We start from the raw sequence: 25,372 nt of genomic DNA, 5'->3' as shown, positions 1-25,372 counted from the left end.
ATGGTGTCAAAGGCCTTGGCAAGGTCTAGACAGGCTGTGTGGACCACCTTACCCTTGTCCATGGCTCTGGAGACTGATTCGAAGAAGTCAATCAGGTTCAGGAGACAAGATTGACCCTTCACGAACCCAAACTGGGTGGGGTCCAGTTTTTGAAGGTTGCCAATGTCTTTCTTTATACGTTCCATGATAATACGCTCCATAGTCTTGAAGATAAGGCTTGTCAGACTGATGGGATGGTAGTTTCCGGGATCCAAGGTGGATCCGCCCTTGTGGAGTGGGATAACTGTAGCTCTGCGCCGCTCAGTGGGCACGAAACCTGAGGTGAGGCTATGATTACACATGACACTTAGATGAGGTGCCAGTTCATATTGTAGTTCATGTAGTACACAGCCCGGGATGTCATCTGGTCCCATGGATGCTGTATTCTTAGCTTTGGAGAGTGCGTTTTTTACCTGTGTGGCCGTTATTACAGGAATTTGGCCATATTCCGGTATTGAGATGGGCCATTTAGGGGGTGAGAGGGGGATGAAGTTGGCACTGAATCGATCTGCCAGGATATTGGCAATATCCTTGGGATCAGTATATGTAATGCCATTCTGTTTTAGCTCAGAGCAGATCTGAGCATTGCCATTTAGATTCTTGACATAGTTATAGAATGCCTTGTGGTTGTCTTTGGAATCTTTGGCAATTTTATTTTCGTAACTAGCTTTGGAGGATTTTATGAGGGATCTCAGTTTCTTACTGAGGCTGGTAAGGAAGTTTTTTGCATCCTGGGATTTTCCTCTTTTCTGCAACAGTTTCTTCCTTTTGTTGTAAAGTTTGTTTATGGCAGGGGACCACCAGACTGGCTTCCTTTTTTTGGATGAGAGCATCTTGGTTCCATTTGGGATGGCACGATTCATGCATGAGTGGATGTGCTCGTACAGTGCCTCAGTGTAGGATTCAGCAGTTGAACTTTCAGTTCCCGTCTGTATGGGTGTCATGAAGTTTGTCACTTCTGACTTGAGTAGCATGAAGTTGGCTTTGGAGAAGTTTTTTATGGAGGTTTCCTTACTGGGGGGTGGGGTGGGATGTGGATGTTAAGGATGATTAGCTTATGGTCAGACCTGACTAACGAGGGGGTGACCATAGGTGTGGAGCATCGATTTCCCATGCTGGTAATGACCAGGTCTAGGATATTGGGGCCCCTGGTGAGACTATGGATTAGTTCATCCAGGGCGTTGGAATTTATAAACTCCAAGAACCGTTGGGCAAAGGTGTTGGTACGTGAGTAGTTTTCCTAGTTAATGGCAGGGTAGTTAAAATCACCCAGTATTAGGGTGTTTGGTTCTATCTTAATATTTTCCAGTATGTTTAGAAAGGTGTAGTGAGAATCTTGGGGTATGGTGGGGGATCTGTAGCAAGCTACAATTTGGATTGCAGTCTTACCTAGTGTTAGTTGGACCTGGAGAATTTCAGAAGCATTGTGTTGGGCAACTAGCCTGGTGGTGTGAATATCCTTGGTGAATATTGACACTCCTCCACCTTTAGTGTTTCGGTCCTGCTTTGGTGGCCGAAAAATGTGGTAAGAGTTGTAGCCTGGTATTGCAGGGGTGCTCTCTGGAGTCTTGAACCAGGTCTCAGTTACTGCACAGATATCGATGTTCTCCATTTTTAGGAGTGCCTCAAGAGAGTGCATTTTGAGGTTTAGACTTTAAGCATTGAGTAGCATTACCTTCAGATTTTGCATGCTTGTACCAGTTACGGTGGTGGTTTTGTCCTTTGAACTTTGCCTAAAAAAGGCACTATAGGGGTGGCAAGAGCCTTAGCCAGTAACCTGAATCCCAGGGGCGACAGGTGCAGACCATCTCTGGCAAAGCATCGTGGTCTGTTAATCATGTCGTCCCAGGCAGACAGATACTAGATCCCCTTTGAATGACACCAGAAGCTTAGCAAACTGCTGACACTGAAGGAGGTCATGAGATAGTAGTGGTATCAGCAGTCTGAGTGGGCAGCCAGCACAGGTATCGGACACATCACATGCCCTCGAGTGCCAATGAAGTCCCATGCCTGTCCTGGGTTCATTCATGGAGTGGCAGTTCTTACCCTGCTTTCTCTCTTTATATGTGCCCTTTCTGTAGTCCCTTGTCAGTTTCCATTCATGCAATATATTGGCTATGCCAACAGTGTGTATGTTTACAGTGACGAGTGTCTTCTACTAACCTGATAATGTGTGTGAGCTGCTGGTTTTCAGGTTGTTAGGTATGTACCTCTGCATCATCTTTGCAAACAATGAACCAAAAGAATAATGCCTATGTGGATATCAGTGAAGATTCCAATGGGCAAACAAGGTAATGCATATTATATACATATACATGTCATAGCAATGCAATAAATTGCTCAAACATCATCAGTAACTGACTTGCATTTCTGCCCTGTGCAGGTCCTTCTACCGTATGACAGTGACATGGCTTCAACAGCAGGGGAACAACAATAAGACTGTGGGTCTGTGGCCATTCCTACGTTCACTGGGCTGCCAGATATTCCTCCAGAAATAACAAATACTACAACTTGCACTTCTCCACATCTAGAGTGAAGGTACACCGGACTGCAAGAGGGGGTATTCATTGGGGTGGACTCCTGCAGTTGTTGGAAGAGAAGTGTTCCATCTACCCTGAGCCTGACATTCTTGTCTTGCACATTGGCGGGAACAATGCCATCACTCATCCACTTGGAGAGCTGTGGTTTAAAATCAAGGAGATTTTTGAATGCATGCAGTCGTGGTGGCTAAGCTGTCATTTTGTGTGGTCTGACATAACGAGACATGCAACAGCCAATAGGCAGCCTACAAGGCCAGACGGTTACAGAATGGGTTCATGCGCAAACTGATGCTCAGGGCTTGCGGATCAACAATCGGCCATAACAGTATCACTGCAGAAGATAATCACCTTTTCAGAAATGACAAGAGTTCACCTAAACGAAGATGGCAATGTCCTGTTCTTAAAAACGCAAATGTAACAAAAACAAACTGAAATCACTTAAAGTCCAGGAAAAGCAAAACGAGTAGCACACCAGTAAATGAAATAATTAAAATGATTTAATTATGTAAAGCGCTTTTCATTTGCGCTATCGGCAAACTTCTTCAGACAACCATTTACTCCTCAAAGGTAGTATATATACTTTGAGTTCTTTAAACAATTAAACAATTAACAAACACAATGGCTTAACAACAATCTAATACCATCCTCTTAAAGGTATAAAGATATCTACAAATAATGTATGCACAAAAATGTATAAATATACAAAAAATAGCACAGCACTAATACTAAGCTGGAAAAATTAATCTTAAAGGCATACAGCAAAATAGTGACAATAAATAAAGTATGCTATACATACCAACTATATTAAAATACTCGTATCGAACAATAAACCCAAAGAAATATAAATACTTCAGAACATATCACAAAATTGTCGCATCATTTATTATGCATTATATTAACAAACAACTTTAATAACGTGTATAAATAATCCGTGTGTGTATACAAGTAAGTAATATTTACTTCATAAAAGCAACCTATAGCTAAAATCACCTTTTAAGGCTCTTCAGTTTTAAAATGCTACTCAAGCTACAATTCTCATTTAACCCTGGTAAATTATAAGCATTAAGCCTAATCTGCCAAGATAATTCTAATTCTTCCAAAAGTAGTGGTGTAGGGCCACCCCTTTTGTCTTGTGTAATTTGGTCATTATTAGTGCTGTGCTATTTTTTGTATATTTATACATTTTTTTATGCATACATTATTTGTAGATATCTTTATACCTTTAAGGGGATGATATTAGATTGTTGTTAAGCCATTGTGTTTGTTAATTGTTTAATGAACTCAAAGTATGTATACTACCTTTGAGGAGTAAATGGTTGCCTGAAGAAGTTTGCCGAAAAGACGTCAGGGAGGAGGCGACAGCAACAGACGCCGGACAAAGACTTTGGAACTCGGGCCGACTGCGAGACCGCCTGATGGCAGGATAACCGACTGCGGGACCGCCTGACGGCAGGATAACCCAAAGTGTAATGACTGCAGCAGTGTAACACGATGAACATCCATGACCAAGTAGGAGCAGTACGGTAAGTGAAAGTCTATTACATTTCATGAAAACCTTTCTCAGTACTTAGAACACAGTAAAAGAAAGTACAGTTGTGTACCTACCATAAATGTAGATGTTAGAGTGTATTCACTGTTGCAGTCATTACAACTGGGTTATCCTGCTGGCAGGCTACCCTCAGTCGGCCCGAATTCCAAAGTCTAAGTTTGGCGTCGGTTGCTGTCGCCTCTTCCCTGACGTCAGTGCGCCAGGGGTATAAAAGTTGCAGCCGACGCCATTTTCTTCAGTTTTTCTTGCCCCAGATGTCAGGTGCCCCTAAAAAGGTAGGCTAAATTATGCCAATAAGCATGCATACAGAAAACACAACTTTTCCTTCATCTACAAGCAAATACACCACATAGGTTATATGAAATAGAGAAGTAGAGATAAGTCCCAGCAAAGAAAAAGGGGGATGGTGGGAGGATAACCTTGACTGCAATAGTGAATACACTCGAACATCTACATTTATGGTAGGTACACAACTGTACTATGTTCATCGTGTTTCACTGTTGCAGTCATTACAATTGGGTTGAATTCAAACACTAAGGTTGGGAGGCTGGTGCTAAATAGGATTAAGAGAGGCTATCAAGGCCCTGTAGAACTGCAGTGGCAAAGCCTGCCCTGGATTTTGAGTAGAGAGGTAAGTGATAGTGCTTTGTAAATGTATGCACTGAACTCCAAGTTGCAGCCTCTAAGATGTCTTTGGTTGGTACCCCTCTGAGGAAGGCTGCTGAAGTGGCTGCTGCTCTGGTTGAATGTGGCCTAATACCCTTAGGCACTAATTTGCCATGCTGAGAATAGCAGAAACGAATGCAGTGGCCTATCCACTTTGAAATAGTCTGTTTTGAGATCGCCTTTCCTTGTGATCCTGCAGCATATCCCACTAGAAGTTGTTCAGTCTTTCTGAAAGCTTTGGTTCTGTTCAAGTAGAAGCGCAGCTGTCTGTGAATGTCCATAGAATGCAGTAGTCTCTCCCCCTTATTATGTGGGTTTGGGTAAAAGGTAAGCAAATGAATTGTTTGGTTAAGGGTCACACTGGACACTACCCTTAGGCATAAATGTAGGGTTTGTCCTCAGAGAAACCCTGTCATGATGGAAAATAATAAAAGGTTCCACAGCCATGAGTGCCTGTAACTCTGAGACTCGTCTAGTGGAGGTTATTGCTAGGAGCAGAGCTGTTTTCCAGGATAAGAATTTTATATCAGCTACAGAGGCTGGCTCAAACGGAGGCAGTGTGAGTTTTTCCAAGACATAGTTAAGGTCCCATGCAGGTACTGGGGCTCCCCTTGGAGGTCTTACGTTTTTGGCCCCTCTGTGGTTCTGTTTTAGTAATGGATGGGAAAAAAAATATGTGGATCTGTATTGTAATGAGCTGAAATGGCAGAGGCATGAATTTTAATTGATGAAAAAGAAAGGCCTTTATCCAGCATCTCAGTTAAGTATTGTAAAATCTGAGGAATATTTGGAACAATTGTGTCAATGCCTTGTGCCTGATTCCAGGCACAGAATCTCTTCCATTTTTCTGCATAAGATTTTCTGGTGCTAGGCCTTCTGGCCTCCAAAATAACATCCATCACTGCTTTTGAGAGAGGTGGGTCTTGAATGGCTACATTATCCGCCATGCTGCCAGATTTAAGGTCCTGAGGTGGCTGTGCAGTATCTGACTGTCTTGTTGGGTCAATAAGTGAGGAATTTGAGGTAATGTCCAAGCTGGACTTTGAGACAAGCTCTTTAGGATTGGGTACCAGTGCTGGCAGGGCCAGTCTGGGGCAATCAGTATCATTTTTGGCTTTTCTAGTCTGACCTTGAGGAGTACCTTGGGAAGGAGAGGCAGAGGAGATAAAGGTATATACTGTTAGGTTTTTCCAGCTGAAAGATAGAGCATCCACTTTCCATGATTGCTTGTGATAAGTCCTTGTGCAGAATTTCCGTAATTGGTAGTTGTGAGGAGAGGCAAATAGGTCTATGTCCGGGCATATCCAGTTCTTTGCTATCATGCTGAATACTTGTGGATCCAATTTCCACTCGTGGGGATCCATCAGGTTTCTGCTTAGTTCGTCTGCCAGAGTATTTATCCTTCCTGGCAGGAATTGTGCTTGCAGATGTACTTGATAAGTCAATGCTGTGTCCCACAAGTTCATGGCTAGTCTGCAGAGGGGGTAGGAATGTGTGCCCCCCTGCTTGTTTATGTACCACATGACTGTAGTATTGTCCGTCTTTATCAGTTGTTGTCCTGGATGAAGTAGATCCTTGAAGGTTGTCAGGGCATTCTGTACAGCAACTCTTTTTGATTGATATGTAGATGCATTTGACTCGTGGACCATGTGCCCTGAATACATCTTCCTGCCATATGGGCCCCCCAGGCATAATCTGATGCATCTGTTGTCGATGTCTGCCTGGCTGTGGGTATGGTGAATGGCTGTCCCGTGTTGAGGTGACAGGCTTTTGCCCACCATCGAAACTCCTGTTGTAGGCAGGGGATGAGGGTAATTGTTTCAAGGCTGTTGCAATGTTGAGTCCAAACACTTTTTAGATACCATTGTAGTTTCCTCATATGCAGTCTTGCATATGGAATTAGTAGAATGCAGGATGCCATGAAGCCCAAAGCCTGCAGAATTTTTCATGCAGATAACTGGGACTTTGTTGCCAACATTTTGAAATAAGTAGTCAGTTGTCTTTGTTTGTCTGGCGTGAGATAAGCCATCTGGGCAGTTGTATTTAAGCTTGCACCCAGGAATATTATCTCTTGAGAGGGTACGAGTTTTGATTTCTTTTCATTTACTGTGTACCCTAGACCTGTTAGTAACCTTTTTACAAAAGCCAGATGCTGTAGTAGATTGTCCTTGTTCTCTGCTTGAATAAGGCAGTCATCCAAGTATGGATATATTTGTATTCCTCTTTGTCTGCAAAATGCAATCAGTGGTGCCAGGCATTTTGTGAAGACCCTGGGTGCAGTAGATAAGCCAAAGGGCAGTGCAGACAAGTGGTAGTGCATTGAGCCAGCCATAAATCTGAGGTATCTTCTGCATGATTGTCTGATTGGGACATGCAGGTATGCCTCTTTTAGGTCTAAAGTCACAAGCCAAGCCTTCTTGCCCAGCATGGGCAGAAGCTGCTGCAGAGTTAACATTTTGAATTTTGGAATATCCAGGAATGTGTTTAGTAAAGACAGGTCCAGTATTGGTCTCCAGGCTTTGTCCTTTCTGGGTACCAAGAACAGCCTTGAGTAAAATCTTATTCCCTGCTCTTGCTGTGGTAATTGTTGAATGGCTCATGTCCATGAGGAATGAAACTTGTTTTTGTGCCTCTGCCCATTGATTGCGTGGCAGGTTTGGCATACCATTTGGCCTTGGCAGGGTGTGAAAGTGGAACCTGTAGCCTTGAGATATGATATTTAAGACCCATTTGTCCTGGGTGATCCTGTGCCAATTTTGTGAAAAAAGTGCTAGTTTCCCCCCAAAGGAGCAGCCAGAAGATAAGTGCTTGGTGTTGGCAGGGGAAAGTCATTGAGACTGTTTCCTGTATGGCTGTGATTTTTCTCTCCACTTTTGGAGGTAGAAGCACCCCATTGCTTACGCCTGTATGAGCCTTGGGGCTGTGATCTGCCTCTGGGGCGTCTGTATCTGCCTCTTTGTGGCCTGTCTGACACTGGAAAGGACCAATTCTTTGTAAGCCAATTCCTGCTAAATCTGGGAGGCTGTACCTGTAAGAAATCCTTCACTGTTTGCATAGATTTAGCTTTGTCCTCCAATTTCTTCAACACTTCTTCTGCTTTAACACCAAACAAGGTATCATGTTGTAATGGAGCATCTAATAGTTTTGCTTTAACATGAACAGGCAGATTCTGTTCTTTTAACCAAGCATGGCTCCTAATGACAGAACCTGTAACTGCAGCCCTGCAGGAGGCCTCTAGAGAATCAAAACCACATTGCAAAGTATGCTTTCCCACTTGTTCAGCTGCATGCAATAAATCCTGCATTTCTTTGTTCTCTGCACATTCTGAATTTGTCAACATTTTCTGTTTAAGCAGTGATACAAGATACTGTTGATATTTACGCATATGAAACTGACAATTTAAAGCTCTTACAGCCAAGGTAGCAGAAGTATATATCTTTTTCCCCCATCTGTCCAGGGCCCTTGAGTCCCTATCAGAGGGAATAGGGTTTTTTGCAGTGGAAGCCTTGACCCCCTTGGGACCCTGAGAAATAGTTTCTGGGTCAGCAGCAGGGTTTTTGTAAAGAAATGTATGTGAATCCGGAACCCTGTAGTATCTGTCTGGCTTTACAGGAGCTGGTGGTAAAGAGTCAGAAGATAGACCAGACTCTGTAAAAACATCATCCACAATGTCTAAAACAGGAGGAATAGCAAGGGGTCTGTGCTGGGGTAAAAAAAGGAAGTCTCTGAGCCTTTTCTTGGATTCAGAGTAATCTTAGCTCTCCCAATGGAAATGCTCCCTCATAGTATGCATGGTCTCCCCAAAAGAATAATCTTCAGGAGGCGAGGCTGAAGGGATGGATTCTTTAGCATCAGAATCCTCATAGGGAGGAAGGGAATATTCATGTTCAGAAGAGGAATCAGAGGAAATGGAAACCTGATTTGAAGATTCTATCTCTTGCCTAGGCCTCTTATCAGGAGGGGGATGGGAACCCCTGATCAAAGTAAATAGGTCTTCGGCCATTTTAAGCACCTGCTTTTTAGGCATGGAAGTCTGTCCAGGAGAATGCTGTACTTGTTTCTTTGTCTTTAGAGCTGCTTTAGTCTTTGAACCTGAAGTTGGCTTTACATATAACTGTGTAGGTCTGAAAACACCCTCAGAAGCCGATGCCTGCTCAGCGGCTCCGGACTCATCTGAGGGAATAGTTTCCGAGTGTCCAATACCTTGAGTTTCCAGTGGTCTAGATGGCTCCATGTGGGAGTTGGAAGTGGCCTGTGGCAATGAGGTAGCGGGCATCAGGGGCTGCAAAAGTGCCTCGTTGGTTTTGGGCCTCGGATGCCTGTCCTTTTCTTTTTCCTTGCGCTTTTTATAAACTCTGATCATCGGCTGTTCCGACGGCATTATATAATTGAATCTTCGGCCAAAGTAATGAAAGGCAAAATCGTACCGACAATTAATAGTGCGTTGGTTAAATCTAGCACAAAACCAACAACTAGCAACGTTGTGGTCAGGGCCTAGGCAAGGAATACAGTAAGAATGAAAATCCTTATGAGGTATTTGCTTCCCACAAGAAATACAATTATTAACTTTTTCTGACGTCAGTCTGGAGCAAGATAAAAGTTCCCCCAATGGGGTACTTAGCTTTAATGAAGACTTTGGATCTGAAATTCGATTTTGAAAATCTCAGGAGTCGGCCGACCGACACTTGCAAACTGCTTTTGCTTCGGGCACCGCACAACAAGAAAGACTGAAGAAAATGGCGTCAGTTGCATCTTTTATACCCCTGGCGCACTGATGTCAGGGAAGAGGCGACAGCAACCGATGCCGGAGCTAGACTTTGGAATTCAGGCCGACTGAGGGTAGCCTGTCAGCAGGATAACCCGATTGTAATGACTGCAACAGTGAAACACTATGAACATTTGTAATTATAACTTTGCTATGGAACATGTCAACATGCTAATACCTGATTTGATGACAGTGTTACAGCACTGTGCTCGTGGGCTGTACACATGTACAGATATCAGACTTTATGTAGGACTAAGGTTATGGAAATTACTTTTTTTTCATATTCTGGTAAATAACTTTGCTAGGGAGCATGTCACTGTGCTAAGTAATACCTCATTTTTAAGACAGTGTTAGTCCATACAACATGGGAAAAACTGTGTCTGTATGCTGTACACGTACAGATATCAGAGTTTTTTAGGACTTAGGTTATGGAAATTATGATTTTTTTCATAGTTTGGTACATAACTTTGCTAAGGAAGATCTCAACATTCTAAGACCTCAATTTGAAGACAGTATTACACCTTACATGATAAAAGAACTGTCTGTATGCTGTACACATGTATAGATAGCACAGTTTTTCTAGGACTAAGGTTATGAAAGTTGATATTGTTTTCATATTTTGGTAAATAACTTTGCGAAGGAACATGTCAATGTGACAAGCAATACCTCATTTTGAAGACCGTACTAATAGTTACAACATGGTAAAAGAAATGCATCTGTATGCTGTACACATGTACAGATATCACAGTTTGTTTAGTCTTGTAGGATTATGAAAATTATACATTTGCCATATTTCTCATTATTATGCCCACATCTTTGCAAGGGAGCATGGTGGTGACACACATGATGCATCATTTTGAAGATGACATTCAGCCACACAACTTGTACACTAACATGTAGTCTCGGTCTATTATAGGTGATGAGATATTATGCATTGTTTATCAGTTATGAGAAATATAATATTAATCATATTTCTGTGAATATCTCAATAAAGGAGCATCACATAGTAATGGTTAGGATATTATTTTAAAGATGACATTCATACAAATGAATTACAAATTGTATGGTCTACACGGTACATTCACCAAGATATTGTAATTTGTTTTACCAAAAAGGTAAAAAATATGCATATCAACATTCCTTGGCAAATATTTAATAATCACTTAAGACACACACTATCAATATTTACACTGTTGGAAAGAACAGTGTCTGCTGAACAACTTTCGTATTTACATTTTTAGTCTAGCTATTATGGTTGAAGAGTTATGAACATTTGTTTTCTGTATGGTATTACAAATGGATTATCTGAAAATGAGCTCAGGCTGTACTGTTGTTCCTATGGTGGAAGTAAACAGGCAGCATTTTCTGAGTTTCTCCGGAGTGAATGAGTTAATGGAAGAATGTTGTCACCTGAGAAAGAGGAACCCAAAATAGAAGAAAGCTGCGACTTAGTGCCTTACTCAGGAAGCTCAGAAATGAGCTGGGTGGCATGAGAGAGGAGGACTAAGGCATATTTGGTCATATGTGATTGATAGTTTATAGCCCTAAAGGCAAAAGTGGCCAAATTATATACCTTTTCCCCCTATCTTTCCGTAACGTTACTCTCCTTATCTGAGGTGAAAAGTGAAATTGAAGGCAAAAGCTCTGTGGGCTTATCAGCAGCCATTGAGACTGTAGCTGGATCTGCAGACGGGGAACTTAAAACACTTAAAATCTTCTGACACTTTGTAAAATCTATCTGGCTTTTAGGGGCAGGGGGCTGTGAGTCTGGACACTTAGAAGTAGAGTAGAAAGCATCCAAACAAGCTGGTAACACTGGAGGAACTGCAGATAGGGAAGGGGAATGCATCTGTAACAGATCACAGTATCTTTTTTGCACAGCAAAAACCTGAGAGCAAGTCCACTTAAAATTCTCTCTTCACGATGGTCTCACTAAAGGTAATATCCTCACTGGGAGATTCTGTATCATTTGATTCCTGCTCTGGGAAAGCATACTCCAATGGAGAGGGAATCTGGGCAAAAAATGCCAGTGACTCCTCACCAGAGGAATCAGCTTCATCTCAGGAATCCTCAATCTGAATTCTTTTTGAGGAGAAACTTGAGAAAGGGAAAGAGAAGGGACAGATACCCCTGTAGACTGGCTAAGGGCCATAAAGACCCTTGCGAAAAGGCTTGCCAATCTGCAGAATGTTTCTGCGAAGAAGGCGAAGCATGCTTTTTTTTATTGGAACATTCATACGGTGAAAGGTTGAGGGACCCGATGTAGGCCTACATTCGATAATGGTGCTAGGGAACCTCTTCACATACAAGGATTTGCAGTATGCTAAGAGGGCTTTCAAAGACTGTGAGCCTGGGTTCTCCCTGTACATCTGTCAATGACATCTGCATATCCCCAGATGACGTGCTAGCAGGATTCTTTGCGGCCTCCAGAATGATACCTGCAGAAGAAACACTACCTTCCTCAGAACAGGTCTTAGGGCCAACATAGGCCTCTGGAGAGATGTCTGGAATTGGAGGAGCAGCACAGACTTCAGGCCTAGATTTCTTGGTCTTTTTTAAAACAGGCTCCCTTGAAGGGTCAGATGTACCATCCATGACATCGCAAGCTAAACACTTAAGGCACTGGTTCTCTAAGTATAAATTAAGAGAAGTGAGATGGCTGTGAAGGGTCTTAGGAAAAAATGCTTTACAAACAGCATAGGAGGTATGGTAGTGGCTAGGGCCTAAAAAAAAGGCACAGGTCGTGGGAATCTTTAGGTAGAATGTGCCTTCCACATGGACACTTGCCCTTCCTAGATGACATGTAACATCAGCAACAGTAGCACAAATATTAAAGAAAAAAAACAATGGGGCACTTATATGACTGGAATCAGCAGCTTCGCTGTTGAGCAAACAACTGGAGAAGGCATTTAGCCTGCTGGCAGAAAAGCTCTGAGGATGGTATGTGCCGACATCTATTTTATACCTGATGCTGGACGGGGACCTATGTGCGACCGTTGCACGTACATGACAGTAGCTTTGGACTTTTGTATACTGGCTGGATGATTGGGACAACCTGCGGCAGACTCCCTTATGTTATGAATACTGCAACATATGAATAGAAGGACATTAGTTAGTATTCAATATAGGTCTTAATGCAGTAGCACTGCCATCCTGTCATTTAAGTAGTGTTTCCAGTTCTTTGATCATCTGGCATATGCTTTTTGTCTTAGCTGAACCTTTGCCCCAGCTCTACTGTGATTTTAGGACCTGATACAATGGAGAACTGCATTGAAAAAAGAAGCTGAATTTTACACACTGTTTCTCAAAGTGTGACCCCAACAGCACCTAAAGATCAATGAGCCACAACAGGAGTAAAGGGACACCAGGAATCTTTTCCACTTAGGGCTTCTTTTCCATCAGCAAGTACATACGTATGGCATGAATAACTTGGCTAATTGAAGAAAACAAGAGATACCAATAGTAAAAGAATACAGGAAAGGCCAGATTCACTCCTGGCACCTGCTGGACACATTCAAAGGTAACCAGTAATGAATTAAGGCATATGTAACAGGAACTTCAGTTAAAGTAGAGCACTCTGTACACCTTTTAGGGATGGGAAAAGCAAACTCATGTCATCAATGACTTCAGTCACACGATGGAAAACACAAATGTTATCATGACATGCAAGAGTTAATCTTAGTATAAAGAGGAAAAGATGAATATCTGGCTACCAGAGGGCTTTTTATTTTTTTATAACATCTAGCCAATGGGTTACCTACCTTCCTGTGAAAGTGCATATGGGCATAAAACCACATCAGGAAAAAAAAAATCAAAAATATTGTATACTAAACTGCAATGAATATGTTGGGCAAACACAGATAAAAGTGTTAGCACCTCTTCCCAAGCCACCTCTTGTACTAACACAGTAAAAATGTATGGGAAAACAGCAGTGGTACCTTTTCATTTTATTACCCCTCTGAATCAGTGGCAGCAACCCAACTGTCACAGCTGCTTTACAGCCTAATTCAGCTTTGCTTTTGGATACAGTACTAAGACTTGTGTCAATTGAAGGAAGAGGGTGACAAGAGGAAATGGACAAAGGTTTCAGTGTTTCTGAATGCAATGCACTGCAGACTGCTGCTGGAGTACAGGAGACCAAGGCACATCACTGTACAGGTGTGTACCTTACACTTCTGCATCCCTGCATGATATGTCATGCCAATATTAATAAGACTTAAGTTGAAAGTTTTGCAGTCATTTGCTTATTGCCTTATTTGAAAATAAGCAACAACACATTTGTTATTTCAATGACTTCTGACTGCATTCCACTGCCAAGGCAGTTTTTTATTTGCAGATATCAAACCTGCGAAGACTGAGACCTCCCTCAAAAGGGTCTATTCAAAAGCATGACTTCACATGGCTGTGTCTTCCTGTGTTAAATTTGTTAGCTAGTGGGTATATGAGAGATTCATTATGCCAAAAATACTTGGCACAGGGTTGGGTTTAACTTTCAGGTCAGAGCCATCTCTCAAACCCCTTCACTGTAAATTAACAGCTCCTTGAACACTGCATGCATGTACACATGAACTTGAGTACATATACATACAAAAGTACAACTATCAAAGGAGGCATCATTTACTCCAACCAGTCTTCCTCCTGGTACCCTAGGAGCAAATCAGTGCAACTGCCAGCAGCAAATTTAGCCCTAAAGTAGTTATCCTCTTCTCAAAGGAAAAAAAAATCAGTTATGCTTCATTAAAGTCAAACAAAACAGCAAAGCTATGTTCTAAAGAGGATGGATGAATATAAATGCATGCAACTGTATTCTACCAATACAGCATAAGTGTTCCCATAACGTAATTTAATTCAGTACAGATGAAGTAAGGGAAGCTCAATGATTTTTGTCTGTTAATACCCCATGTAATAAGTGAGTCTCACACTCTGGCAGCTCTAGAGGGACAGCATGAACAGAACAAAGATATTCTTACCGCACCATAGGAGGTTGGAATAAGGTCAGGGATAAAAGCCTCAGGATAGACACTGTCTAGGTACCAACTGAAATTCTTGCAATGCAGCCGCTCTCTTAACTGGAGTCTCTCTGTGATATCTCCATAATTGTGCTATGCAAATGAAATTCAACACTGTATTAGATGACAAAGTAACAATCTCTGCTCAAAATAAAAATAACTGTAACAAGTCATCTACTGAGACAACAAAAGGCAAACTCAAGCAAAGCAAAAAATATGTCACTTCATATACGTTATTACTGAAATATAAAGCTGATTGCAGAGAAGAAAAAAAAAAAAGCTTTCATGGAAAGCAGCATTTACAACTAGCATTACAAAACTTGATTTGACATTTGTTGGCCAGGTTAGTCCATCTGAGCTAGCTCTCTTTTTCAGTGGAGGCCCTGAGAGAAAAGCTCCACAGCACAAATCATACAAGTAAAAAAAAAAAATTCACAGTTCAAAATTTGCAAGTAAAAATGTACTGCACTGAGCCAAAAGTTGACTCCATTGGGCTGCAGTCCTGATCGTGACCTACATGACCCAGTAGTGACAAGAAAACTAGACGCTGGAGGAGCTGATGAGTTAGGGTGGGAACGAGGGACCACATTAGCTCACTATTCCAGGGAGAAGGACGGTGGTCCAACCTGCTGCAAAGAAATGCTGGCACCTAATGCAGGTGAAGGTGCATCACACAAGGTGCATTGGCTTTGCTATGCTACATCCATGTGGGCAGATTCATAACTCACATGCGAGAATACATATGCTCACAGAAAAGTCAGCTTTGGGCAACTGGCATAATGGTGAAGATCTTTTCCTCCCATGGACAAGGATCAATCCTGACTGCTGATCAGTCACCTAGGGTTTGCCATAATGGTTATGATTTGATTCTGACATTGGGTTATTGGCTAGGCTTAAAGAAAAACTCCACATTAGAACTTAAAACATGTTTTTCCATTGTATCTTTATTTTCCAAGCTACTTCAATGCCTCAGAATCACTCCAAGTGCTTCTACAATTTAATGAGTTTCCCACAAAATTGCGGATGATGAGGCTTGCCTTGGAAATGTGATCTTGATTTCCTGCTTTCACTCCTCCTTCCCAGACATTTCAAGTATTCTTCATGAGTCATTCTAGACATAAGATGTGGTTGGTTTTTCATGCCCTTAAGACAGAATGGCAGGAGTGTGAAGCACTGCCATCTAACACACCATCTGTAACAGAAGTGGTTCTGTTTTTCCTTGAGTGACCCTCATTTACATGTCTGTCGGAGCTTATTCTATGCTATAAATAGCTGTTAGCTAGTTCCAGCAAAATAAATTAGGTAAACAGCAGGCTTTTGTAAAGGAATAGTTCTAAAGGAACTGACGGACCTTCCACCACTCTCTCATCCTAAGGTGTGAAACCTCTCACTGCAGTAAGTGATCTTTGCTGTAGCATGTACATGTGACAAGTGCTAGAAAGGGCTCCAGAGTAAGTCTGTCTGCTACTTCCCAATGCCTTCAGTGGGAAGTTTTACTCTCTTCTCATGAATAATGCAGAATTTAAACCTGCCTTACTAGGTTCCTTAATTATTTCTATCATGTTCACCCTCCTTTTCTATTTTGTATTTATTTACCCTTTGTTAACCAGGAAAGTGAACTGGTCCCAGGACCCATTTCAGTCACAACCCAGGCTACACTGGCAAAGATAATAAGTAATAAATGCACTTGGCAATGCAAAGAAAAAATACTGCCATAAAGACACTGACAAAGATTGCATGTACAACATACAGCCAAGGTGTGACAGTGAATAAGTGAAACATTAAACAACACTTACTAGAATGACTACATTAATAATGCTTAACTCTACATTAACTTTATTATAAATAATGAATTGTATACACTGATATTGTAAAATGCTAATGTTCTCTAACTAGGAATCAGCAAGCGAATGTTTTATGGCTTCACAAAAAAAGGGTGGGGCTAATTATATTTGCATCACTTTTGTTGTCCTAAGGTAGTATGGAAACATGATAAACCTACAAATTTTGGAATGGAACAACCATTACAGTGGAGCCTAATAACAAGTATGGTGAAAAAGATTTGGGACATGTAGAAAGTAGGAAAAGCAGGTTGATTAGGATCATGGCAATTATACAATACACACATGCATGCACACGCCCTGTCTGTGTATATATGTATGTGCATCTATACACGTGTTATGTACACACACATACATTTACATCTATACGTCAGTGCATGCATGATTACTTACAAAAATATCTATTGCATATTTACAGATGTATTCCCACTGTACTGCATCCCACATAAAATATGCATGTTACATGCATACATTTTATAAACAAACACAGATACATATATCTATATATCTCTGTGTGTGTGTATACAAACAGATACAGCTAAAGAAAAATTCCACTTTTATTTTTTTTATTTAAAGGACATGAAGTACACACAAACAAATATAATCTATTTTTCTACTACACATACACGCTGTCATGTTTTTGTACAAACATGTGAGGTGTGCTACACACTTACTTTATACACACACACACATATATATATATATATATATATATTATATATATGTATATACACACACACATATGCAAATACACACAGTCACACAGTATTTATTTTTTACACTTCTTTTTACTTTTCTTAATGTTTTCAATGCAAGGACACATAGCAAAAGTATGATGAAATAAATTCAGGTGTATATTATGATTGCCATCAATATGAACAGTGCACCTAGTTGATAGGGTTGCCAGCTGTCTCTCTGCAGTCCTGTCCTGTATGTGTGTGAGGGGAGGGGCTTAAAAATGGTGATTTGAATGATATGATGGACCTCCTGCATATCCACAAAGCAAACAGTACCAGAATTACCCGCTGTAAAGACAAACCTTGCCTGTGACATAAATAGGACATGCTGGAGAGAGATGTATGTATCCCAGAGACTACCCAGTCTATGGAACAGGCTCCCCATCCATGTGAAGCAGAGTTCCTCCCTAACCCAATTTAAGTGCAACTTGGACAAGTGGATGGGAAACCGGAAATTCATCCCTGGTTTGGCACCTATGTCTCTAATGCAAACAGTAACCAGCAAATGGGTCATCTCCAAGGTCCATGCTTACACTTATCAAGGGCATCAGAACTTGTCAGAGATTTGGGAAGCATGGCTAGGCTTAAAAAGGCCCTTGTGGTCATTAGCCTAGTAAACCACTATGAACCTATAAATGTGTTGATACTTTACAAGAAAAAATATTTTCCGACTTTACTCTAAATGTCATAGAAATCTTTGATACTACATTTAAGTTATCCTAACAAACTGATGCTGTTTATGCAAATTTGTCAGAAGAGGCGACAACTGTCATTAAACCCATGACTGATATCATTTCTTTGTTTTACTATGAAAGGGGAGTGCAAAGTCCTCCTCCTCTTTGCAATGCAAACAGTGGAAATCAGGTCCACAGCTTTTTTTTTTTTTTTTTTTTTTTTTTTTTTTTAACAGCAGCTGTTGTGCTCCTGACATTAGCAGGATTAAATGCCCATCTAAGATTGACATCAATATCTCACAGACTAAACTACAGATTTATCTGTGTCTATGGTATGTCATGCAGGCAGACACAAATTTATCTGCAAAGTTTGTGAGAAGTTAAGTTTATTAAAAAAAGAGGTGGGTTTTCCATTCCTTTGAATCCAAGGCATGGAAATGAAACTCTTTAAAAAGTACAAGTAGGTTTCTGGTAGCTGCACAATACTGGAACCATATTGTAGGGAGAAAAGGAACATAAGGATGGAGTTAAACTGAAGTATAGGGTGGAGTTTTCCTTTAAAATGCCTCTATAGGGCATTTAGCCTAGTATTCACCTACGAAGAGGTGGTGAATCTCTGAATGCAACTCAGATGGCCTGGGAATAACTACAAAGCCTAGCAATGTAGAAGTTGACAAAGGGGAATGGCAGTCTGTGGCTAATGTTAGCTCACCCATAGTGGGCAATGCAAGTCCAGTCACCTGCAATAATGACACCTACTGGAGACAGAAGTACATAGCACTTGGCATATGGGCGATATGGATATGCACTTAGACCTACCAATCTGTGTCTATGAAGACACCTTCATGGGGCATGTCTGTGAATACACACACTCACAAAAAAGGTAAAACTAGTTATTATGCCTGCAAACATCCATGTCCAGCTGCTGGTGGAGAAATTAGTACTCAAAGTCACACTGATAAGGAAGATAGTATGACTTCTCCCCTAGGATGAATGAACAGACCACAGGGCTCTGCAATTCAGAGAAAGAAACTGGTCAGTTGTGAGTGTGGCTAGGCTTGACAGCTACTAGGACCAGGAGCAAAAATAAAAAGAGTTTTTATTTGTCCTTAATAGCAGCTATCAACTATACTTCCTAAACTATAGTAAAGCATCATATCCCTCTCCCCCTTTTTACATTGCAACTCAAAGCTTTTAAGACCTGAAACTAAACAGAATTTCTGATTCAGATAAATGTTTAAAGAAGCATTGGCACACACTTTAGGTTTATGTGATTCAAATGTTCAGTCACCCTTTTACCTAGTCCGGTGGCATAGAAGGGCCATTGCCCAAGAGACCACCATTCAACTGACAGCTCAGATGCTTGACAGCACAATCAAGGGAGTGTGGATGAACCCATCGGGGGGTTGGGGGATAGATTACAAGACATGTTAAGCCCATACACACAGGCGGTATGGGCAGTGCAGTGCATGTCTTGGGGAGAGTTTTGGCTCACTAAGCTGCCACCTAATAAGACCCCTTTTAAGTGAAAGAGCAGAAGCAAGCATACAAGTGGGAAAAGGCATACTGGGTCTCTGCAGTGGTGTGGATAGTTCATTACCCTGGCCCAAGGGTGGGATTAGGGCTATAAAAACACTCCCAGCTGCGGGGACACTGGCATGATCAAACATCATGGCTGCCAGCCTGATGGCTTCCCATCAGCTCTAGGCCCCACCCCTTCCTGTATGGTACTAAGTACATCCTTCACATGAGAGAATGAAAGGGTTTAGCCTGGTAGGGAAGGACTTATTGGTCAGAAGGCAAGACAGCAAAAAAAGATAAAGAAATTTTTCATCACCCTCACTTTAAATGTAAATTTCCTTTTTTACTGGTAAACACGATTAGGCCTTGGACCAGCAATGGTTATTAAAGGAGCTACTGCAAGGCAAAAAAATGTCAGCTATTCCTGAAAAAAGTCTTACATTTTCTAAATCTGATCTGTGCTTAATAGAAAGTACAGTTGTGAAAGTAAATGTTCCTTAATGGTAGATGTTCTAATGGATCACTCTTGCAGTAGCCTAAACTACTTAAGGTGTCTCTCCCTGCACCACCCAGATTCTTAAAGCTTCGGGCATCATTCCAGGCGCAACACACCTGCCAGGAGTGTATGAGAAGCTCCACATAAAAGGCATGTGAACTGCTCAAATGCTTCAGTGCAAATTTTGTCCAGGAAGGAGCCCTAAATACTTGTGTTAAGAAAAAAAACTACTACTACATAAAAAGGGTTCCAAGAACTACACATTGGCAACACACACAGAAAAGGAGGAAAACATGGGATCTGGAGGGAAGGGCAGCTACTGCCAACAGTGATCCATTAGAACATCAACTTGTCATAAGTTAAGTTACACAGCTGCACTACATTCATACATGAATCACAGCTGCAGTAACCTAAGCAATGTGGATAGTTTACCACAGCTTGGGTAGCAGCCTTAAAATAGGAAGGACAGCAATACCAAAGACTCAGAAGTCCCTGAAGTATGACCATAGTAAAGATTGATCTGGAATCCAGTTTACAGTGCTTTGTAAAAGTACAGAGGAACAAGTTGCTATCTCTAGAATACTTCAAGAGTCCACCCCTTTTCAGAAAGCCATATTATTAGCCCATGTCCTCATTGAATAACCTTGCCTGGATGTGGCTTGTAGTGGTGAGGACAACAAAAAGTAAAAGCACGAGACAACCATTTATCAATTTTGGCATTGGTAGACCTCTCATCTCACCTTCATAGGAGAGAAACCGTTATCTTTCCTGAAAGGTCACGTTTTGCCTAGGTAGTATCTGTACTGCCTGTGTACATCCAGAGTGTGAAAAAAATACTCTCCTTTTGTTCTTTGGTTCAGGAAAGAATACTAGATTAATAGACTACTATTATTATTTAGATTTAGACAATTAAAGATGACACTTGAGATGACTTTAGGGATAATGGTAGGACTTGATCTCAATGAAACAATGTCCCTTTTTAAAGTGAGGTAACGCTGACTCACCATAAGTGTGACAACTCAAGATACTCACCTAGCAGATATCAGTACAATATGTAAAAGATTGTTAAAAAGGTGGGATTTATAGGCAGACAAGCAGTAATGGGTGATGAATATACCTGGACAGAAGAGTACAACAAACCACCGGATAGTAACACAAATCATCCAGACCCAGGGGCAGACAGGTCTAAAAAGGACCCTGGTTCTTTTAGTGGCATCAACTAGAAAACTTTTCCACTTACATATATATGACTCCTAGTAGCAGACTTTCTCTCCTCCTATAGTACCTGCTACACTTCCTCAGAATAAAAGATTCTTAAAAGGTTATCAAAACTTTATCAATCAGACAAGTTAGTTGAAGAGTTTCCAGAGTGGGGTGTATCAAACTCCCCGTCTTGCGTGAGCAAATCTAGTGGGGAAGCTTGCATTAACTGACCTTGGCCAGATTGAAAAGAAAGAAGAATTGCTGTTGTCTTGGCCAAAAAGGAGTCACAATCGCAAATTGTGGAGAGTCTGAATCTTTAGAAGTACCCTGGTAACCAATGGAGAGGCATACAAGAAAATACAGTTGTGTATACTTACCATAAATGTAGATGTTCGAGTGTATTCACTGTTGCAGTCATCACCTGTGGGTTATCCCTGTTGTGGTAGCCTTCGACTGGTCCGAATACTAGAGTCAATGTTTTGCTGCATCGGCTGCCGTCGCCTGTAGTATGACGTCAGGTGGTCAGCGCTATAAAGCAAGGCAGCCGACGTCATCACATCAGTTTTTCTTACCCTAACCTGTCAGAAGCACAAGGAAATAAGGTAAAGGGGTCCTGGTGGCCAAACGCCACCATGGGAAGCTTATGTCCTCCTGGGGAAAAAGGATACAAGGGGGATGGAGGGAGGGAAACCAGGAACTGCAACAGTGAATACACTCGAACATCTACATTTATGGTAAGTGCACACAACTGTGCTATGTTCTTCGTGTTTCATTGTTGCAGTCATCACCTGTGGATTCCCAAAGTTGAGGAGAGGGATGAAGGATAGGTTAGAGCCCTAGGCATGGGTCAGCAAGCCCTGCAGAACTGCAGAGACAAACCCTGCCCTAGACTTAGAAAAAAAGAGGTAGGTGGTAATGCTTTGTAAAAGTACGGACAGAGGTCCAGGTGGCAGCTTCCAAGATGTCCCTGTTGGGGCAGGTTGCCCTAGTGGAATGGATATGAATAGACTTGAAGGGGATTTCCCATGTAGTCTGTAGCAGAAATGGATACAGTGTGATATCCATTTGGAAATGGGCTTCCCCTCTGCCCCTGGGGCAAAGCTGACAAGAAGCTGGTCTGTTTTTCTGAAGGGCTTAGTACAATCCAGGTAGTATCTGAGTTGTCTGTACATGTCTAGTGAGTACAGAATTCTTTCCCCCTTGTTGTGAGGGTTGGGAAAGAATGTGGGTAGATGTATGGCCTGGTTGAGGGTCACATCAGATACCACCTTGGGCATAAAGGAGGGGGTTAGTCCTCAGCCTGTCTGCATGGAAAATGATGAAGGGCTCAACAGCCATGAGTGCCTGAAGTTCTGAAACCATTCTGGCTGTGGTGATAGCTAGTAGGAAAGCAGTCTTCCAGGAGAGGTATTTCAATTCTGCTGAAGCAGCAGGTTCGAATGGAGGTAAGGTTAGTTTTTCTACAACATAATTCAGGTCCCAGGCTAGCGTGGGAGGCCTTCTGGGAGGTCTGATATTAGAAGCCTCTCTGAGGAATTGTTTAATCACAGGATGTGAGAAGAGGGGTAGGTCTGAATTGAAATAAGCTGAAATTGCTGAGGCATGGATTTTAATGGAAGAAAAGGAGAGGCCACAACTGAGTAACTCAGTTAGGTAGTCCAAGATAGGAGGGATGGAAGGATGTGAGGTACTGGCCTCCTCTGGACTGGCTCCAGGAGCAGAATCTTTTCCATTTCCCTGTGTAAGATTTTCTGGTGCTGGGCCTTCTGGTCTCTGTGATAATGTCCAGGACCTTTTTCCTTAACAGGGGATCCCTTGTTTGCTTTTAAAGTATTAGCCATGCTGAAAGACCGAGAGTCTGCCAGTCTGGGTGCAGTATCCCACCCCCACCTGGGTCAAGAGGTCTGAGATCAGGGGAAGCTGCCTGGGGAGCTGTAAAGTCAGGCTGTGCAGTAAGGGGTACCAAGCCTGTCTGGGCCAGTCTGGAGCAATGAGGATGGCCTTTGGTCTCTCCTCCCTTATTTTGATCAGTACCTTGGGAATAAGATGCAGAGGAGGGAAAGTGTACACAAAGTGGGAGTTCCAGGGGAAGGTCAAGGCATATACCTTTCACTCTAGGTGGTGATGCTCCCTGGTACAGAATTTTTTCAGCTGGTGGTTGAGGTGCTAAGCAAAGAGATCCACCTCCAGAGTCCTCCACACTCCTGAGTGACTTGCAAAGATTTTTCTGTGGAGCTGCCATTTGTGGGGGTCCAGTAAGTTTTTGATTAGATGGTCTGCCAGAGTGTTGATGAATCCTGGTAGGTATTGGGCAATTAGGTGCAGACCCATGCAGGTGGCTGTCAGACAAAGGTTCATGACTAGCCTGCATAGAGGGTAAGATTGGGTCCTCCCCTGTTTGTTGATATACCACATTACTGAGGTGTTGTCTGTTTTTATAAGGAGAACCCCTGGCCTGAGATGGGGTTTGAATGATGTCAGAGCCTTTTGTACTGCCATCATTTCTTTCTGACTGATGTGTAAGGGAAGGTGCTGGGCATCGCAAAGACCTTGGGTGCACCTGCCTGCTAGGTGAGTGCCCCAAGCAATGTCGGAGGCATCGGTGGTGATGGTCTGGCCGGTAGGGCGGAGGATGAAGGGAAGACCCTTGTTCTAGGCACAGGCCCCTGCCCACCAGAGAAACTCGGCCATTATACATGGGATCAGAGGGAGAGAGGTCTCTAGAGGTTGTGTGTGCTGACATCACAGGTTCTTCAGATATCACTGAAGTTTCTTCATGTGAAGCCTGGCCAGAGGAATTAGAAGGATGCATGATGCCATGTACCCCAGGGCTTGCAGGAACTTCCTCGCAGTGAGGTGACTTCTGGAAGCCAAGCTGGATAAAGTAGAAAGGCAGGAAGTTCTGCTTTTCTGGGGATAGGAAGGCCACTTGGGATGCTGTGTCCAGCAGTGCTCCCCAAAAAATTATCTTCCTGGAGGACGTTTGTTCTGAATTCTTCTCGTTGATGGTGAACCCTAGGGAAGTTAGGAGGGTTTTGACAAAGAGAAGGTCCTGGAGCAGCTTTTCTTTGCACTCTGCCTGAATGAGGCAGTCGTCCAGATAAGGGTAAATAGTACAGTTGTGTACACCTACCATAACTGTAGATGTTCGAGTGTCTTCACTGTTGCAGTCATGACTGGAGGGTGTCAGGGGCTAAGCAGGATTCATGGAAAACATCATCCACCACTTCTAAAATGGGGGGCCAGGGGTCTGTGCTGGGGCAGGTACAGAAACTCTCAAGTCTTTTCTTAGACTGAGGGAAATCCTGAGATGCCCACTGGAAATGTTCCCTGAGGGTGTGAAGGGTTGCCCCAAAGGAAAGGTCTTCTGGAGGAGAGGCAGAAGGGATAGATTCCTCTGCACCTGAATCCTCATAAGCAGTCAAGAGCTTGTTCAGCTTCAAAAATCTAAATAGTCAGATTCCTCAGAATCCTGTTCTGTCATAATTTCTGGAGAAGGATGGCTTTTCCTTTTAGAAGTTGTGGCCTGATTACCCCTGATAAGGGAGAGGAGATCCTCCGCCATTTTAAGCAATTGTGCTTGGGGTGGTGGAGGAGCAGGGGTAAGATGGTGGCTAGAAGCAGATTTTCTATGAGTGGCCTGGCTTCTAGGCCTAAGAGTATCAGTCAGTCTAAGACGAACAGTAGTCAGATGAGAAGACGTTTTTTGTCTAGATTCGATAGTGCGAAAGGCCTCCTCGGAAGCTGGTGCCTGCGTTGCGGCTCCAGACCCAACCGAGGCAGAGACGGCCAAATGCTTAAAAGACTAAGAAGATTTCTGTGACATACCAGACTCCAAAGGGTTTCAGTACAGGCCTGCATAGATATCGAATCGGGCATCAGGGGCTGTGAAAGCGCCTCGATGAATTCCGGAGAACTGACTACCTGCTTAGTGGTAGAGTCGTTGGAAGGCTTAGACTTGTACGGTGTGTGTCTATCTTTAAATCTGCGTTTTTTCGGAATGTCCACAGATTGTTGGCTGACTGACGCCATTTCAGAATGCAAAGATGGAACATGAAAATACCTGCCTACAATAAGAGCTCTATGGCAAATGGTTCTCGCTTTAAAGAGGGCACAAAACTGGCAATAGGGGACGTCGTGGTCTGGGCCTAAACACGTGATGCAGTAAGAATGAAAGTCTCGGTGTGGGATCTGCTTTCCACAGGCGAAACAATTGTTAACTTTCAGACATCGGTAAGTGCAATAAAAAAGGGTCCCCAACGGTGTACTTAGCTTTAGACATTTTCAGCTGAAATTCAAACTCTGGTAGAGACCGACTGGCATGCTTGCAAA

General features: G+C 42.4%; 1 protein-coding gene across 2 annotated transcripts in view; it reads right to left on the bottom strand.

The window, feature by feature from the left end:
- Window positions 1-25,372, bottom strand: part of GALNT6 (polypeptide N-acetylgalactosaminyltransferase 6) — a 1,315,790-nt gene that overhangs the window by 239,749 nt on the left and 1,050,669 nt on the right. For both annotated transcript variants that reach the window (XM_044083436.1, XM_044083437.1), the window contains exon 9: window positions 14,530-14,661. In XM_044083436.1, coding sequence (XP_043939371.1) covers window positions 14,530-14,661 — 132 coding nt within the window. The remainder of the gene's footprint in view (window positions 1-14,529; window positions 14,662-25,372) is intronic.

The sequence above is a fragment of the Protopterus annectens genome, chromosome 9.part0, assembly GCF_019279795.1.
Source record: "Protopterus annectens isolate FY-2018-M chromosome 9.part0, PAN1.0, whole genome shotgun sequence".
Lineage (NCBI taxonomy): Eukaryota > Metazoa > Chordata > Ceratodontiformes > Protopteridae > Protopterus > Protopterus annectens.
The sequence above is the reverse complement of the archived record's forward strand: the minus strand, read 5'-3'. Positions and strand labels throughout refer to the sequence as shown.